The sequence below is a fragment of the Quercus lobata genome, chromosome 4 (genome assembly GCF_001633185.2).
Source record: "Quercus lobata isolate SW786 chromosome 4, ValleyOak3.0 Primary Assembly, whole genome shotgun sequence".
In the NCBI taxonomy this organism is placed as follows: Eukaryota; Viridiplantae; Streptophyta; class Magnoliopsida; order Fagales; family Fagaceae; genus Quercus; species Quercus lobata.
In genome coordinates this window covers 40,532,221-40,550,196 of record NC_044907.1, presented here as the reverse complement: position 1 = coordinate 40,550,196, position 17,976 = coordinate 40,532,221, and the positions used below count along the sequence as shown (strand labels likewise).

Sequence of the window (17,976 nt, the reverse complement as noted above, 5' to 3'; positions counted from 1 at the left end):
TTAGTTATTATTGGTTCAAATTTAAAACTAACACTAAGATTATTTTTTTTGTTTTAACAATAACCACCGATAACAACTTGACACTTAAAATTTATTATAAAAATACGGTAAATATATCATTTATTTATATATATATATATAGATATATATAAAAATTTTAAAAAACAATAAAACCCCCCACCTACCCCACCTACCCCCACTCTCCCCTATATCTCTCCCTAATCTACACGCCAAGCCTCAAACTTCCTTTCTCTCTGGTTTTAATTTTTTGTTTTTTTTCCTTTTTTTCTTCTTCTCCCTTATCTCTCCATGCCGTTTCAGGTTTCCTTTTTTTTTTTTTTTTTTCTCCCTTATCTCCACTCCTCCATCTTTCTTCTTTTCTTTTTCTTTCACTCTTCTTTCACTTCACATCTGAATTGATTATTTTCTCTTCCTCTCCATTATGATTTTATTTCTTTTGTTTTATTTGTGGTGGTGTTAATGTTTGTGGGTTTTGGATTTGCAGATGGTGTTGCAGCTTACTGATTTAGTTCAAATTTGTAGATGGTGTTTGAAGCCATTGGTTGTATAGTTGCAGGTAAGCATTTAAAAAAAAAAAAATTATGATTGTTTTGGTCTATTTATTTTTTGATAATAGTTTTGGTCTATTTCTTGTTTACCGTCAACTTTGCTTCGTGGGTCTCTGAGATTTTTGATTAATTTTTGTTAATTCTTTGGCTTTTTTTTTTTTTTTTTTTTTTTATTATTGATAGGTCTATCTCAAGTGATAATATCTTTGTTAATAGAAACAAGAAAGTAGTGAAAAATTCAAAATCAATTTGATGATTTCTTTTTGCAGGTTGGTCTGTGGCGGCTGAATGTGTTGGGGTGGAGTTGCTATTTTTTTTTTTTTTTTGAATGTGAGCATGTTGGGTTTGATTTTGAATTTTTTTAGGTGGGTTTGTGTTTCATTTTGAATTTGCTGGGATATCTGTAGTGTTTGTATCTGTAGTTGCTATTTTTTTTTTTTTTTTTTGGATGTCAGCATGTTGCGTTTGATGTTGAATTTTTTTTAGGTGGGTTTGTGTTTCATTTTGAATTTGCTGGAATAGCTATAGTGTTTGTATTTTGTTTTGTTTTTTTATCTTTTAATTTAATTAAAAAAAACTTTTTCACGTCAAAAAAAAAATTCCTTCGAGTACCAAAAATTAATTTTTGGTAATCAAATATTTTTTTGGTGGTTTTTTTTGGCTATAGTGCCGTTTGTAGAGTCTATAGTGGCGTTAGTCTCTAGGTGTCAGTCTCTCTCATTCGTCTCTGGCTGTGGGTTTTTGGTTGTGGTGTCTGGTTTTGAGTTTCGGCAGAAGGGGTGGGGAGATTGGCGTTGGGGTGGGTCGCTTGGCTAGCAGTTGGGCAGCGAGTCGGCGAGGTGGGTCTATGGCGGCTGGGCAGCGAATCAGCTTGGTGTAGAAGAGAAAAAATGAGGACGAGTGAGTCTGAGGAGAAAGTGGACAACGAAAATAATGGGAAGGAAGAGAAAAAAAAAAAAATTATTTAAATATTACTACATAAAAAAATATATATATATATATATATAAATTACATCAGAGCGCTGAGAAGGTTTATTTTTTTATTTTTTTGGGCTTTGGCTCCACGATGCAGTATTAGTTTTGTGCATTTTAGTATCATTTTATTCATAAAGTTATTTTTTATATATAATTTTAAACTATAAAAATTTAAAATTTTGCAGGCATAAAAGATAACAGGAAAAAAAAAGAATGTAATCTTATGGTAAATTTTTTAAAATTCATATCTAACGAAAAATATATTAAATGATATAATATTATTTAAATTTATTTAAATTTATATTGGTTATAAATTGAATTGATCTCAGTCATAAATTTTCTTTTACATCACTTTACACTCTCTTTAGTACAATATCAATAATTATACTTGAAATCTGGACGTGATCATGTGATTGGTGTGAATGTATGCAAATAACCTCCTCTTTTTTATTTTTTTTTATTTTTATGAATGTAGGAATGGATTTCTCTCGGATTTGATTGGGTTCTCAAATGCTGTAACATACCAATGAAACTAAGATCCTCTCTGGATGATATGGACTACCCCAAAGAAAAAAAACGAAAGAAATCCAACGAAAGTCATTTTTCCAAACGTCCCATGATGGTTGCGAAAATCCAAGGGAAGTGAGGACTACTTTAATCCTGCAGATATTTCTTTTGGTCTTTATCATAAGGGCAAAAGAGAATTCCAGGAAATAGACACGATCAAAGATGAGGTCATGCTCAAGTTTATTAAAGAATCTGGCAAATCAATTTCGGAATTTTACCATAAGGTACGTAACATGAATCATCTCACTAGAGCTTGTTGCGTTGATTGTTCGGAAGAAAAGTATTGTGATGATACATTTGCATTGATTATGCTCCGAGATGGTTGTTTCATTTCATATTTATTGGATATTGTGGTAGATCAGAAGTGGGATAAGCTATTAGAGCTATTTGATAATCGTGGAAGATAATTGGGATTTGGTTTTATTGGAGAACCAAATTCCATTGGCAATTTTGGAACGTTCGAGGAGCCTTAGATACAATAATAAAAAAGTAGTACCAAAAACAATCAAGCAATTCATTTATTTTGTATATTTGGGCATATCGCTTCGAGTGTAGCTCTTTCACATCATCAGGATTGGCAATGAGTGCATTCAGGAAACAGAAGTAGATGAAAGAACAACTTTTGTAACAAAATTGATATCCTTTGAATGGAGTCCTGCATGTAATACAAAAGTTGTTTTTTCATCTTACTTCTATTTCCTGAATGCATTCATTGTCAATCCTGACGATGTAAAAAAGCTGCTCTCAAAGCGGTATGTCTAAATATACAAAATAAAAGAATTGCTTGATCATTTTTGGTACTATTTTTTTATTATTGTATCTAAGGCTCCTCAAAAGTTTCAAAACTGTGAATGGAATTTGGTTCTCCAACAAAACCATGTACCTAACTACAGAACCAAATCCCAATAATCTTCCACGATTATCAAATAGCTCTGATAGCTTGTCCCACTTTTGATCTACCATGATGTCCAATAAATATGAAATGAAACAGCCATCTTGGAGCATAATCAATGCAAACGTATCATCACAATACTTTTCTTCCGAACAATCAACGTAACAAGCTCTAGTGAGGTGATTCATGTTACGTACTTTATGGTAAAATTTCGAAAACAATTTGCCAGATTTTTTAATAAACTTGAGCATGGTCTCATCTTTGATCGTGTCTATTTCTTAAAGTTCTCTTTTGCCATGATGATAAGGACCAAAAGAAATAACCGCGGGGTCAAAGTAGTCCTCACTTCCCTTGGATTTTCGCAGCCAAAATGGGACGTTTGGAAAAATGACTTTCGTTGGATTTCCTTCGTTTTTTTTTTTTCTATTGGGTAGCCCATATCATCCAGAGAGGATCTTAGTTCCATTGGTATGTTACAGCATTTGAGAACCCAATCAAATCCGAGAAGAGTCCATTCCTACATTCATAAAAATAAAATAAATAAAAAGGAGGAGGTTATTTGCATAAATTCACCCCAATCACATTATCACGTTCAGATTTCGAGTATAATTGTGGATATTATACTAAAGATACCGTGTAAAGTGATGTAAAAGAAAATTTATGGCTGAGATATGTTCAATTTATACCCAATATAAATTCAAATAATGTTATATCACTTAATATACTATTCATTAGATATGAATTTTAAAAAATTTACCGTAAGATTATATATTTTTTTTTCTGTTATCCTTTATACCTACAAAATTTTAAATTTTTATAGTTTAAAATTATGCATAAAAAAATAACTTTATGAATCAAAGTATACTAAAATGCACAATATTAGGACTGCAATGTGGAGCCAAAGCCCAAGAAAAAAACTTCTCAACGCTCAAATATATATATATATAAATGGGTTCAAGTTACATTTGGTGTATTTCTAAAAAAAAAAAAAGTTATATCTGGTGTAACTTTTTTGAATTACACTTTTTCTAAACCATTGGATCTAAACCAAGAAACACAACATTTTGGAGTATGTGAAGCTTCAAATTGCGAGTAACTACTGGTTACATTCCAAGTCTCTACCATACAACGGAAAAATATATGTCATAAAGAAAGAAAAGCATATATCATCAAACCATATAATCTAATCTCTAAGTTCTTGGCAACTTCATAATATTAGTTCCCAAAGAAAACAATATTCATATTAATTCTTCAACCAACATATTTGAAATCTATGTATTTCCAGTGAGAAAAAAAGATTATATAATTATAAAGAATGAAATATGCATAATGAGTGACATATATAGGACATGTTTTTTGCGTTTGTGGCAAGTTTAGGGTTAGGATAATTTGTGAATTTTATTTTTTGGTTTAACTCTTTATAAACAAGTATAAAAATATAAAAATTAAAGAAGAAGAAGAAGACGGTTTTAATTTTTAATTGATTAAGAGCATTAGCATTGAAGAATGCTAATGCCATATCTAAGGCTTTTTTGGCATTTCATAGCTAAAAAACATTTGCATAAAAAATAGTATACCTCACTATTGTAAAATTTTTTGCAATAGTGCTACAGTACAATTCTAAGTTTAGAATTGTACTGTAGTACTATGCTAAAAAATATATATATATATTTTTTATTCCACCCCTTAGCTGAAAAAAAAGTGATGATGTGAAAGAAATAATAAAGAAAGATTAAAAAAATAATATTTTAATGAAAAAGTAAAATAATAGAGTTTTTGAATGTAAGGTGTATTGTAAAATGGTATGGTATAATTGATAAAATAGCTTTTTGGGATGGTAAAATAGAATAGAGTAGTATTCTTCAATACTGATGCTCTAAGCTACTCCCTCTGTCCCACTTTGTTTGTCCTCTATTCCATTTTAGGATGTCTCAAAATATTGTCCTGTTTCTAAAAATAAAAATTATTAGTTTACTAATGTTCCTATTATACCCCTAAGCCTCATTAATAATAACTCCTTTTAAAAAAAGCTGATAAATTTATTTAAGAGTAATTTTGTAAACTTATACACTTTTATAAGGCAGACAAGATAATAAATGATGTTCCCTTAAAATATTTGACTTTTCAAACAGGACAAACAAAATGGGACGGAGGGAGTACTTGATATAATTTGTTTTACTGAATTTGTTAAAAACTTCCTAAATTGAAGACTATTCCTTATATATATATATATATATATATTTTTTTTTTTTTTTTTTTGAGAAAAGTCAGCACTCAACATTAATTTCAATCACCAAGTAATCTTAGATTCATGGTAGAACTGTTGTAGTCGAACCATGCGTGTGGTTCCCAACTTTTAAAGGATTGTATAATGAATTATTGTAGCACCAAGGTGGCCTTTTTCTGCATCCTGCATGTGCCAATGGACTATTAGCATACTTATTATTTTGGTATTTCATATACATATTATTTTGGACTTTTTTATTTTTTGAGAAACGGTGGAAAAAAAATTATAGAAAGACGTATACTTTTTTGTGTTTTTTTTTTAAGTTTAGAGATATATATGAAATATAATAAATAAAAGATAATTAATGAGATCCTAATTAGAATATTAACATTAATAAATATCTTTTTTGACCGTTAGATCCACATAAATTTAATGATTTAAAAAAAGTGTAACTTGTAACTTGAAACTATCTTTTATATATATATATATATATATATATGTAGTAATATTTAAATAATTTTTTTTTCTTATTTTTTTTCTCTTCCTTCTCATTATTTCCGTTGTCCACTCTCTCCTCAGACTCACTCGGCCTCTCTTCCTCATTTTTTCTCCTCCACCAAGCTGATTCGCTGCCCAGCCGCCATAGACCCACCTCGCTGACTCGCTGCCCAACTGCTAGCCAAGCTCCGACCCACCCCAATGCCAATCTCCCCACCCCTTCTGCCGAAACTCAAAACCAGACACCACAACCAAAAACCCACAGCCAGAGACGAATGAGAGAGAGACTGACACCCAGAACCAACAGAAAATCAAGATTAGCATCGCCACCAAAACTCAAGATCGACCACAAAGTCAAAACCCAAAACCAACCAAAACTCAAGATTGGCACCGTCACCGAAAACCCATGGTCACCGAAACTCAAGATAGGAACCGCCACCAAAAACCCGATGCCAGAGAGGGCAGAGAGAGGAGTCTAAGTGGGACAAAGGAGAGAGAGACCGGATGTAGAAAAGAGGGAGTGAGCTGAGAGAGAACGAAAGAAATTGTTGAGAAATGGACTCCCTGTCTTTATTGTTGCATGTGTAAACCGAAAGAAATGAAAAAAAAAAAATGATGCAAACTGCAAACTTGGAAGTTGCAGTGAGGAAACAAATGAAAGGAAAATGAGCTGAAGAAGAAGAAAAAGACGGGAAGAAGTACATGTATAGATTTTTTAAAGAATATGTGGTGTAGATTTTACTTTGGAAAGGAGAGTCTTGGGGAAATAAATGTTTTTTTTTTTTTTTTAATCTTATATAATAAAATGTTGATGTTTGGTTCAAATCTGCTGTTATTTTATTTAATATTTTCTATCTTTTAATCAATGTGATTGCTTTTTTTTTTTTTTTTTTTTTTTTTTTTGCAAAAAAAATGATTTCGTTTTTCTTTTTATTGACTTTTTATCTTTTAAGTTAAGTTAAAATATTAATTTGACTTAAATGTAAACTAATTACGTTTAATATTGAAAAAAAAAAAAAAAAAGACATGACCATCTCCACAACCATTCAATTAAAAATTGTAATTACCATTCGAGTGGTGGTGGCAGTGGTGGTTGAGGTGGCAGCTGCAGTGGCAATGGTTGTGATGTTTGTTTATTGTAATTAATATGTTATTTTATAGTGTTGTATATATTATTTTATTATATTAAAAGCTAAAATAAAACTACTAATGTTGAGTGCTTTGTAAAGTAAGAAAATAAAATAGATAAAATAGCTTTTTATGATGCCAAATAACTAAATTTATGACTCCACCAATGTGGACGCTCTTAGCACAAAATTTGACATAAATGTTAAAAACATATAGTACATGTAATCTAACAATAAGATTTTCAACACAAAAAATTAGTATAAAGTTATTTAGTTGTGTAACATTGCTTAAATTTATACCTGTTGATGCCCATTTTTTGACAAAAATGCCTAACCGTAAAAGAAGCCCAACAATAAGAAAAGGTGAAAAAAAAAGGGAGTGGAAGAGGTAAAAGTAAAACAAATAGGCCAAGGAAACCCAAGAAAAGAAAAGAGGTAATAAACCTAATGGGCCAGTGTGGCAAGAATGGCAGCCAGCAGGCCCACGGGCTCATTAAAAGGTAAAAGTAAAACAAATGGACCGAAAAAACTCAAGAAAAGAGGTAAAGCAAAACAAATAGGGGAAGCACGAGGAAAGAGGTAACAAACCCAGTGGGTCCACATGGTTGGAATGGCAACCAGCAGACCAATGGACACAATAAGAGGTAAAGGCAAAGCAAAATGGCTTGGAGAAGCGGAAGGAAAGAGATAGCTAACCTAGTGGGCCTACATGGCAAGAATGGCAACTAGCAGGCCCATGGGTACATTAAGAGGTAAAAGCAAAGCAAAATGGGCGAGGAAACCCAAGGAAAAAGATAACAAACCTAGTGGGCCCACATGACAGGAATGGCCACCAGTAGGCCCATAGGCATATTAAGAGGTAAAAGTAAAGCCAAATGGGTCGAGAATGTCCAAAGAAAGGGGTTATAAACCCAATAGGCTAGCATGGTAAGAGTGGCAACCAACAGGCCCACAGACATGGCTAAGAAAAGAAACAACAGGGGCAGAAGCCCAGCGAATTGCATGGGCAGGGACTTCTACCAACACATTGTCCGAGCCCATGAAGGAATAAAGGGAAATGATGAAGCCCAAGAGCCTACATCCTTCATGCTATGGGTCAAAATGTCAATTGTAGAGTAGGGTGTAATTTGATAATTTTGTCCAATTTAGGTTGTAAATTACAAGTTCTTAAATTTTTTAGTGAAAAGTGAAAACCCTCCCTATAATTTAAAGTGGATTTTGCAATTACCCCCCAAGAACCTACCTAAAAATGATACTCACTGTTAAGGTTTGTATATATATGTGTAAGGGTCATATTTCTTATGTATTGACATATCCGAGCACTCTACATGTATATATTTGAGTCTTAGATTGTGTTTGTTTAGAGTGTGAAAAGAATATGAAAAATATTTTACATCATGAGAAGTGTTTGGGTTGGCTAGAAAACTCAATCAAATAGAAAAACCATTTCTGTTGACTGTAAAATATCAAGGCTTGAAGTGTAAAATAGTTTACACTTCTATTTCTCCTTCAAACCACTTACACCTATTTTCAGCTTCTACCCAAACACAGAGAGAGAGAGAGAGAGAGAGAGGAAAAAAAAAAAGAAAGAAAGAAAGAAAAGATGTCAGTGCTAAACTCAAATTATATAACTAATAATAACTTGCTACCTAAAATTTGTGATAATATAGTGAAAATGTTGTGATATATCATTACTCTTAAATACAAAATATATTTAAAATAAAAACAGTGAGAAACAATTTAAGAGCCGATTTTTATAGTTTTATTAGTATAATATACTTTCTACGAAAAAATTTAGTATATTACATTGGCAATATATATGACATTTTTTTTTTTTTTTGATACGGCAATATATATGACATTAAAATGCACATGTTAATTAAATTAAAGAAAATTTAATCAATATAATGAAAATTGAACCATAAAAATGACAAGAAAAGACAAAATTTACCCAATTTACTACTATGTCACAACTTGTACTTACATCCTTTGTCGTTTTTGCTTTCATCCTTTGTCGGAAGAGACTGCTCCATTGAAATAATGTGCGCTATTACGACAATGACACAGACTTCGTGCCCGTTTGGTTCGACCTTAAGGGGCCAAAAGTGCGTTTTCCAGCTCAAGGGAATCCTGAGAGAGAGAGAGAGAGAGAGAGAGAGAGACACCTGTTTGTGTGGAGGAAAGTAAAATCGTTCATTCCCATCATTCACAGCAACAAAGTAACTGTTGCATCAATGAGAGAGGCCGAATGGGGAAGAAATCAAGAGGAACAAAGTCATTTTCTCTGTATTTTGCAAAACTGGTTCAACCATATCGGTTTCCGGTTTTATAGTTGAACTGGTCGGTTTTTTATTATTTCTGATTTTTTGCTATAACCAAACCGAATTGTAGTCTGGTTCCTGGTTGAACCAGTTGACTAGCCGATCTGATCCGGTTTTTAAAACCATGGTAATGGTTGGGAGAAGTAACCAAAGTGGGGTGGGTTTTATTTATTTATTTATTCATTATCTCTTTTCCTTTTTCGGTGGAGCTTAGAAAGTCTTGTAGCTATATGTGCCTCTTTTAAAGTTTAAACCATATTTGTGAACAAATATAGTTAGTTACCTTTAATATTTAAATGATATTTATTATATATGTTGTGAAAAATTATTAACATTATAAAAATAAAATATATTCATCATTATTTATTTATTTATTTTAAAAAATTATTAATTAAATTATTTATGACGTCACTGGTTTGACCATCGGTCAAACCTCGGTCGGACCAAAAAATCGATAATTAGTCTCTTTTCCGGCTTTTTCACCCTACTAGTTTTTAAAACCATAGTTACAAATGATAAATAAACTAAAAACAACTGAATAGGAGGACCAAAACTAAATGCTCAAGATCTCCTCCTTAGTTAGGATTTGGCTCTTTCACACCAATTGTGATGCCCCAGATTGATTGAATATGGATTGAATGTGAGTGTGTTTCAAGTCCCACATTGGGTATATAGTGGATAAATTTGGCTTTTATTAACAACTCCAATGAGCCTCAATTGCGACTAGCCATTGCCTTTGAGTTATTGCGCAGATGTGGCTAGCGATTTTTCTTGAGTCATTACAAAATTGTATCAAATACAACTGATAACTTCATGTGTGCCCAGCAACACTACCCCACAATATGGGACCTAACATTGATGTCAGGGATTTAATTATGGTAGATTGTGACGCCCCAAAAATTTGATTGGATTGAATATTGATTAAGTGTGTGTGTTGAGTCTCACCATGTTGGTTATGTTCAAATCGGTTTTGTTCATGTATTCTTCTCAACCATTGCAAGCTTAGCTCATAAAATTAAAGGTTGAAAGCTGTAAAAATTTCAAGGTGGAAAAAGCCAGTTGCACTTCAGATAAGAGAAGGGAAGAAAGTAGTAACATTGAGTTAAATTGGAAAGTTGAATAGATGGGAAAGCGTTAAATGTTGCTAAGAAAAAGAAATGTGAGAATGATTCTTGGTTGAATTCAATCAGCAAATTTTAATTTCCGAGAGAGGAAAAGACAAAAAATAATAAAGAAATAGACTAGGAAAATGGCCAAATTACTAGTGATTTGAATTTAATGTGGAAACGTTAGGCAATTGTGTTGTTGAGCAGCTTTCATTGAAGGGGATAAAAGAGAAAAAATGGACTAAATTGAACCAAATTTGATCAAAGTGACTCAACAAGAGCATAATAACAAAAAATGTTATGCTACAACTTTTAAATATTATATGGGTCCAATTAACCATCCATTTTTTAAAACTGTTTATAGAAATTTGAAAAAGCTCAAAAAAATTTATAACTTTTTGATTTTTTCCATAAAAAATTTCCTTAAATAGTTTTCTAATAGTTTTCTAATGTATGCCCTAAGGGACATACATTAGTAAAATTCATATTTTATATATATATATATATATATATATAATTAGAACTCATGATCATTTTTTTTTTACTTCAATTTTTTAATATATAATATAATTAGCTCTTTGAAAATGGACAGCTAGAAAAAAGTTTATACCTAAAATAAATAAAAAAATAAAAAAGAGTTTTGAAAAAGCGTACTTTGAAAAATTGCGATTTCAAAATGGGCATGGGAAACGGCGAAGTTTTACAGTTCCACCTGATATCTACAAGCTTAAAATGTTCAAGAAAACCCCCCCAAAAAAAAAAAAACTAAATGAAGCCTACGAAATGAAATGGACCACTCCAATATCCACATTCATTACAACTACATGCACAAAATTAGTTTGCAATTGCAACACTGTATCTGGGTTCTTCCCTTTGCCATCCACATTCCTCTTGCTTGTTTCCAACCCGGTCATAGTGCCTCAGGAAAACGCAAATCCGCAGGGCCTGGACCCAGAATCCCTTTCTGGTCGTTAATCTTGGGGAGTACAAGAGGTGGCTCTGTATGTCCATCTTTTTCATCATCCCTCCAGCCAGGCGCTGGCCAATCTCTCTATAACATCAAGAGATAAATAAATGAACTACTAAAGAAAATAGAGAATATTATGCGCGTCAAGCAGAGAAAATGATCATTTCTTCTTGAGAAAAGAAAAAAACCATATAGAGGGACCATCATGGAAAGAAGCATTACCAGTCCATCACCACAATCAGATTGAAGTAACCTCAACATTTGCTTCTTATCTTTAAAAAAAGTTATTATCGCCTTATAATTGATTATGCCTTATAAATGATGCTCTTATTATCGTGTTTGCTAATGTTAGAAATACTTGCCTCATCATGAGTGTAACTTGTGTCCTGCAATATAGGGGTCATTATTGGGGGAGCAATATCTGGGTCTGGTTTTTGAAATATAAATGTGGTGTAAAGACCTGTGAAAGGAAAATGCCAAAGAACCTATTAGTAAAATGCTGAACTGGGCAAGTTGCAACTGATAAATGGTAGAAAGAATAGGCTTCAAAGCAGACAATGAAATGTAGATGAATCACCTAACACATCATAAGATCGAGGAAGAAGTCTCCCTCTGGGATCAACAAGGTTTGGAACAAAATTCGTTATCATGCCTGCAAATTGGGCTCTTTCGGCAACACCAAATATGGAGAATGAAAAATCAGCCTCACTAAATCAAACAATGTTAATCACAAGCAAATACATTACATAAAATCAAAAGCAGAGCCCCGGGGATAGGGATGGCAATGGGGCAGGGCGGGGCGGGGCCGATGGATGGGGTCTTCGTCCCCGCCCCGCATGGTTTTGTCTTGCCCCATCCCCGCCCCGCCCCGCATGACGGGGAATACTTTCTCACCCCATCCCCGTCCTTTGAGGCCCCACGAAGCCCCGCCCCACCCCGTAAAACTCTACTTTTTGTTAATTTGCCTTACAACTAGTACAATTTTTTTTAATGAAACCTATTTTATTAATAAAAATATACTTGAAATTACAACTAAATTTATCCCATCAAATCAAATCAATTTTTAGAAAAAATTAACTAATATATCCAAGTGTTTAACTAGACAATCATTAAAAAAACAAATAAATAAAAATCTCATAGTATAACACATAACAAAATAAAGGTAAAGAATCACATTGGGTAGAATAAAATATGCTAATATTAATATGTTTGTTTAAATAGTAGAGTTTTAGGGTATGAAAAATTTACAATTATAACCTTTAGTAACGTGAGGCGGGGACGGGGAGGGGCAGGGCGGGGTGGGTCTAAAAAGCCTAAACCCATCCCCGCCCCACCCCATGGTGCGGGGCTAAAATTTTGCCCCATCCCCACCCCACTGCCTTTGCGGGGCGAAGCAGAGAGGGGCGGGTTAAGCGGGGCGGAGAAAAATTGCCATCCCTACCCGGGGATTGTTTGGACTTTGAAGAATTTAATAATTAATTCATTTCAGAACTTTGTTAAGGCATTAAAGAAGAAAGCATAAATTCACAAACCTGTTATCATCATAAAATTCAGTTAAGTTTTGAATCTCAACATACTCAAGACCAGCTTCCCTTGCCAACCTGAGTCACATCAGAGAAGTTAATTGTTACAACAGTCCAAAGCCAACGTCTAAGCTAGAGAGCACTTTAAAACTATAAAACCATTCCATTACTACCAACCCAAAAAAAATATGAGAATGCCAAACAAAAGAACTAAACTTGAGGTCATTGAACCAAAAACATAGTGTGATACATTGGCAATCCAGTGTGGGCCATAATTAGCACTGTGCAATTTTAAACATTATCATTTCTATTCCAACCGCAGTTAAAAACTTTAATTCTCGCTAATCTGCCATCACTTTGGAGGCAGAATGGATTTATGGCAGTTTATAGGATTGAACAAAGTCTAGAACCAAAATATAAGATAGAATATAAATGAACCTGATGAAACTTGGGAAATGAACCAGGCAATGGGTTTCAGCAGATGGATCACTAGCAAATTTCAGCTGATATTTCTTTCCAAATAATGGGAACCTGGAAATATACACTTTATTCAATTGAATTAGAATGAAAATATAGAACAAGGAAACACGCTTCTTATTGAAAATTCATACATACTTTTCTTCCTCAACTTCAAACGTGATCATGTAGCTTTCTGATCGAATGCAATTGGGAACAATGTTTGGCTTCATGCTGCTGCCTTTGTTGTGGTATGCTTCAACATTCTTTTGGTACTTTGCCCTGTATGGCCAAAATGTTAATATCTATAGTATGGCACTCCTTTTCTAAGAAGAAAGATCTCATGATTCACAAAGATCAAAGATCAAGCAACGTCATGAATAGAAGAAAATATCATTGAAACCTGGGCTGAAAGCTAGAAGAGAGCTGGAGAAAACAAACAACGTAAATGATGGAATTAACACCCAGACAGAGATGCTCTTAACAACTGCAAAGAAAGCTTTGTTTTCATTCAAGAAGTATATGGTTGACATTCTTAGACTTGAGTTGCTTGACCTTAACACTGTATCTATACCTGATATGTTAAATAATATGGAAGCACAACCATTGGTAATCTAAAATGACTTTTTAATTCAAATTTAACATGACTGTCACTCAAGGGAAACTGAAATCAAGTTAAGTTCTCCATGTTTTTGTTAAAGCATCAACCTTGGCCCTATGGAAACTAGCAGAGACAAAGAATCACTAACAAATATTAATACTTGATGGTGGAAGGTGGAAGGTGGAAGGTGAATTATAACCCTGAGTAATCTAAAGAATTTAGAATCTGATCACAATGCAAGATCTTTCTATTATATCAAGCAGGGTAAAAGGATAAAAGTCTACCAAATCAACTGAGAGAGATGGAGAGCAGCATATGGATGAGGGCCCTGTTATCTTAGTTTTAGTACCCAAAAAAACCACCAATATGGATCAACAATTAATTAAATCACCAAATTGCAATCAAATACTGAAAGCACTAATTAGCTCAAATTTTTGAACTGATTTCTTTAAATACATACAAACAAAACAAGTATACAAAGTAAATCCAATGCAATCAACTAAGCAACTCCATAAACAACAGGTCTTAACAATCACTATTTCATACCATATTGTAGATGAGTCAGGAGTAATACCAAAAAAATAACCCCCCGGTTTCAGCAAACATGACACATTTTGTAGAAGTTTCCTTGCTCTCTCCTCGGTTTCAAAGCACAACTGCAAGTAGAGATGCTTTTCAGATTTGGAACCTGATACTCTGAAGGGAGATACAGGACTGTTTGTGTGTGTGTGTGTGTGTGTGTGTGTGTGCAAGCATGCATGTGTGCACATGAGAGAGAGGGGAAAACATATATGAAACCTGTAAATGCTGCAAGCAACATACTATATCAGCCTGATTGGTCTTCTCCTTTAAATGTGTCTCCATATTTTCCTATCAAGGCATACACTGTCAGATAAGGAGGAAAATGTAAAACAAAGACTATCTGGAAGCAACTTTTGTTCCAATATATATATATATAATGACATTTTATACAAATGATTGATGGATCCAATGCGACAAAGAAAACTTTAAGTTCTATTTTCTTTGTTGTTGTTTGTTGTTTTTTCTTGTGTTCACCATCATGAACACCTTGTATTTTCATTCTATATTTTTCTTCATCTTGATTAATATTATTCTAATTACCTATCAAAAAAAATGACCACATAAGAAGAAACTATAAAAAAATTCTTAGAAAAAAGGATCTTTTATCCCCATATGAGGTTGAATTAAGTAAAAACATAAGTCACTAAATAATACAGAAACTTGTCACAAACTGCAAGATCCCAATTAAGACCAAAGTCAGAGAGTATTTTTAAATCAAATGTGACGAGTTTTCAGGACATGTAGAAAAGGAGGCAAAAAAAGAAATGATTCTGAACCCCTTTAAAAGCAACGTATAAAGTCTTCTGGAGCAGATGGAAAGTCCTTTAAAAAATAAGGTTCAACATTGTCAAAATGACTTCAACCTATACAATGGGTTAAGCTCATTAGTTAATCTCCTAGGCAATTGCAAGGCCAACTTAACTGCATTTATACTTCAGAAATCATCACATGGTACACCTATTTAAAATCTTTGCATAGTGACAATTAAGGTACCAGAAGATGTCTCACTCACTACCATTATTCTAGAGGCAAACTCAAAAGTAACCCCCCCCCCCTCCCCATTTATTTATTTTAAAAAAATTACACTCTCAAGAGTAGCAAAAAGAACAATTTGTATTAATATCATCTCAATTATATTAGTAGATTAAGTGGATAATATTTCTTTTCTTTTTTTTTGGGTGGTGGTGGTGGTGTGGGGGGGGGGGGTGTTTAAAGCAACTCATGCACCCAAGCAAGATCGAACCTGAGACCGCTCAGAACCACTAGAGTGGTATAGCCCAACTGGTGTATTAAGCGTATAATCATTACTATAATTTTAGCTAGCAAATGGCACAGCATAAATTGCACATAGGCAGACAGCTGAAATCCAAAAAGTAACGATTTTCAAGGTATGAGGATCATTATCCCGAATCTTGCGACAGAACTCTGTCACCGAAATAATTGTCTTAGCCTTTTACGTATGTACAAAAGCACTCAAAAGCTGGAGTGAGTAGGTTTCAAGGTCAACCCTTTTTCCTTAAAGATCTACTTCGAATTGCTAACTAAAAACATGGACTATATGTAAATGTTCTTCAATGGCCCCAAAACACTTCAACAATCCCCCAACCAGGAAGTAACACAGAAATCGGCGAGGTACAAACTAAAATATTGGCAGGTTCTGCCGATTAGGTACAAAATTACTAAGGCATAACAACACCTATCAAGATAACTAGACACCCACCTGGATCAAAATTTGAGAAGTATAGTCAAGGCACCCGCATTGAGGGACTAGAATCACATGCAACATTTAATTTTAAATCCGGTGATCGATAATTTGAGATTGACAAATGCTTTTAAGCCATGTGAATCATAGGCATAGAAATGTGCTTTGGTGTTCAACATGAATGCGAGTTACTATATACACGAAACCAGAAAACTAAATTGTACTGAAGCACAGATAGCAGACCGAAGACAACAAGGTTTATCATACATTAGTATCCATATCAAAACTGGTCAGTTTTCAACCAAAAAAAAACCTGTGACCCTTGTTAGCCTATGTTGTTCCATTTCATGAAACACAATAAAGTAAAAAACTTGTCACAACAAGATATCTGACCATCTTAGTCATATTATCCTCCAAAACCCACAAGCCAAAATCCAAACTTGAACAGACCCAGAAGTTGTATACTCAATAAACAAAGCTCCCACTATGCAAAACACTGACTTTCTGAAAAATAAATAAGGTTTGCAAAGCCAACACAAACACTAAAACCCAATAACCAAAACTAATAGCAAAAGAGAAAGAGAAAGAGAGAGAGAAGAAGAAGAAGAAGACAGACCAAGCAAGGGTCAAAGTGAAAGAAGTCAGAAGGGTAAGGCTTCTTCTGACTCAGGCTCTCCCAGGCTTCTCTTAATTGGGCTATTCCAGTCGAAGATACATCGATTCCGATGTAGTGACCAATTTGGGCATCGTTGTCGAAGCCAAGTCCTCCTCCTCCACAGCAATACAAGTCACACACAGTCGCATATGGGTGCGCGAATATCTTCATCAGCGCCATTTTTGCGAACTCGTACAGCTTTTGGTGACTCGACTCGCTCCGATTTGGGAGCCCCACTACTTGGGAACTCATCTCTGATTCTGAGTTTGTTAGCTCACTGGCGGTGGAACTGGAATAAGTATAGTTTGCAATTGCATTGCATTAGAATGAACTGGTGTTGGGCCTAGGCCTAGGCCTCTAAATGGGTTAAACACTTAAAACTAGTGTCCCATTACTTGTAGATTTTCCCCCCAAAAAAAATGTATGGGCAAAGATTGGCTCAGGAAAAATTCTAAAAATTCTAAGAACATATAAAATGACATAACTTATATTACAATTATTTACGTGGTAGATGTTAAATGGTAGAGAAAAAGTGGTAGGTTTATATGAAAGTAACAGACAGTCAGTCACAATCTGACACGTAAAATAATTGTAGCAAAAATTGTTGTAGTAGAACTACTCTGGATACTGGATCCAATGCTCCAATACACTAAATCTGTTGGATTATGATATGTGTCAACATTTCAATGAGCCCAATGCATTAGCGGCACCGAATCCAAGCCAAGTTCAAGATCTGTACAAAATTTATATGGGCTCATTGCCTTTTGTTTTTAAGATGGATTATATATTTTTAAGTTGAGTTTTTTAATACACTGAAACCAAACGCCGAAATAAATAGGAAGGGTGGTTATGTTTGACACGTCCATTGATCACCACACTTTTTTGGGGATTAGTAGGGGTGTCCAACAAGCCATGAAACTTGACCAAACTAGTCAACCCAAACCCCTCAACCTTATGATTGATTTTCTCAATTCCTTCAACTGACAACGAGTTTCATGTCTTAAAACCCAACCTTTTTCAATTGAATAGCAAGTGGAGTTGGTGGGTAATCGAATATCAACTAATCGCTTAAACGTATTGATTCTTTGTTGGAGATCTATTGTCATCAACTACCTCCTTAGCAAGAAGTACCAGATCTGGCCATGAGAGGCTGCAGTCTTAAAGAAAAAACCATATTTGGTTGTGAAATGTTGAGATCATCATCGAAA

General features: G+C 33.9%; 1 protein-coding gene and 1 long non-coding RNA gene across 5 annotated transcripts; one reads left to right on the top strand and one right to left on the bottom strand.

The window, feature by feature from the left end:
- Positions 1–400: 400 nt before the first annotated feature.
- LOC115983975 lies at positions 401–2,795 on the top strand. The gene is made up of 3 exons (XR_004090325.1): positions 401–577; positions 839–934; positions 2,020–2,795. It is a non-coding gene; the product is annotated as an uncharacterized LOC115983975 (long non-coding RNA).
- An 8,164-nt stretch (positions 2,796–10,959) lies between these two features.
- On the bottom strand, positions 10,960–17,097 carry LOC115987129 (mRNA cap guanine-N7 methyltransferase 2). Of its 4 annotated transcripts, none has more exons than XM_031110602.1 (9): positions 16,730–17,092; positions 14,628–14,636; positions 14,376–14,485; positions 13,388–13,510; positions 13,211–13,303; positions 12,782–12,850; positions 11,827–11,915; positions 11,612–11,709; positions 10,960–11,333 (listed from the first exon to the last, which is right to left on the bottom strand). In XM_031110602.1, the coding sequence occupies exons 1-9, from the start codon at positions 17,018–17,020 to the stop codon at positions 11,193–11,195; spliced, it is 1,023 nt and encodes a 340-aa protein (XP_030966462.1). In that variant the 5' UTR covers positions 17,021–17,092; the 3' UTR covers positions 10,960–11,192. The 4 variants fall into 4 exon arrangements, with proteins under 4 accessions (XP_030966462.1, XP_030966460.1, XP_030966461.1 ...); XM_031110600.1 differs by having other exon boundaries at positions 14,628–14,699; positions 16,730–17,091; XM_031110601.1 differs by lacking the exon at positions 14,628–14,636 and adding an exon at positions 14,652–14,699 and having other exon boundaries at positions 16,730–17,091.
- Between the last annotated feature and the right edge of the window lie 879 nt (positions 17,098–17,976).

Bases quoted from the DNA above. Each gene is read 5' to 3' on its own strand.
- LOC115987129 (XM_031110600.1), bottom strand. From the start codon at position 17,020: ATGAGTTCCCAAGTAGTGGGGCTCCCAAATCGGAGCGAGTCGAGTCAC. The intron at 13,511-14,375 runs GTATGAAATAGT...TTGGCCATACAG, and splicing joins CCTGACTCATCTACAATATG to GGCAAAGTACCAAAAGAATG. The intron at 11,916-12,781 runs GTTTGTGAATTT...TGTTGCCGAAAG, and splicing joins GAATTTTATGATGATAACAG to AGCCCAATTTGCAGGCATGA.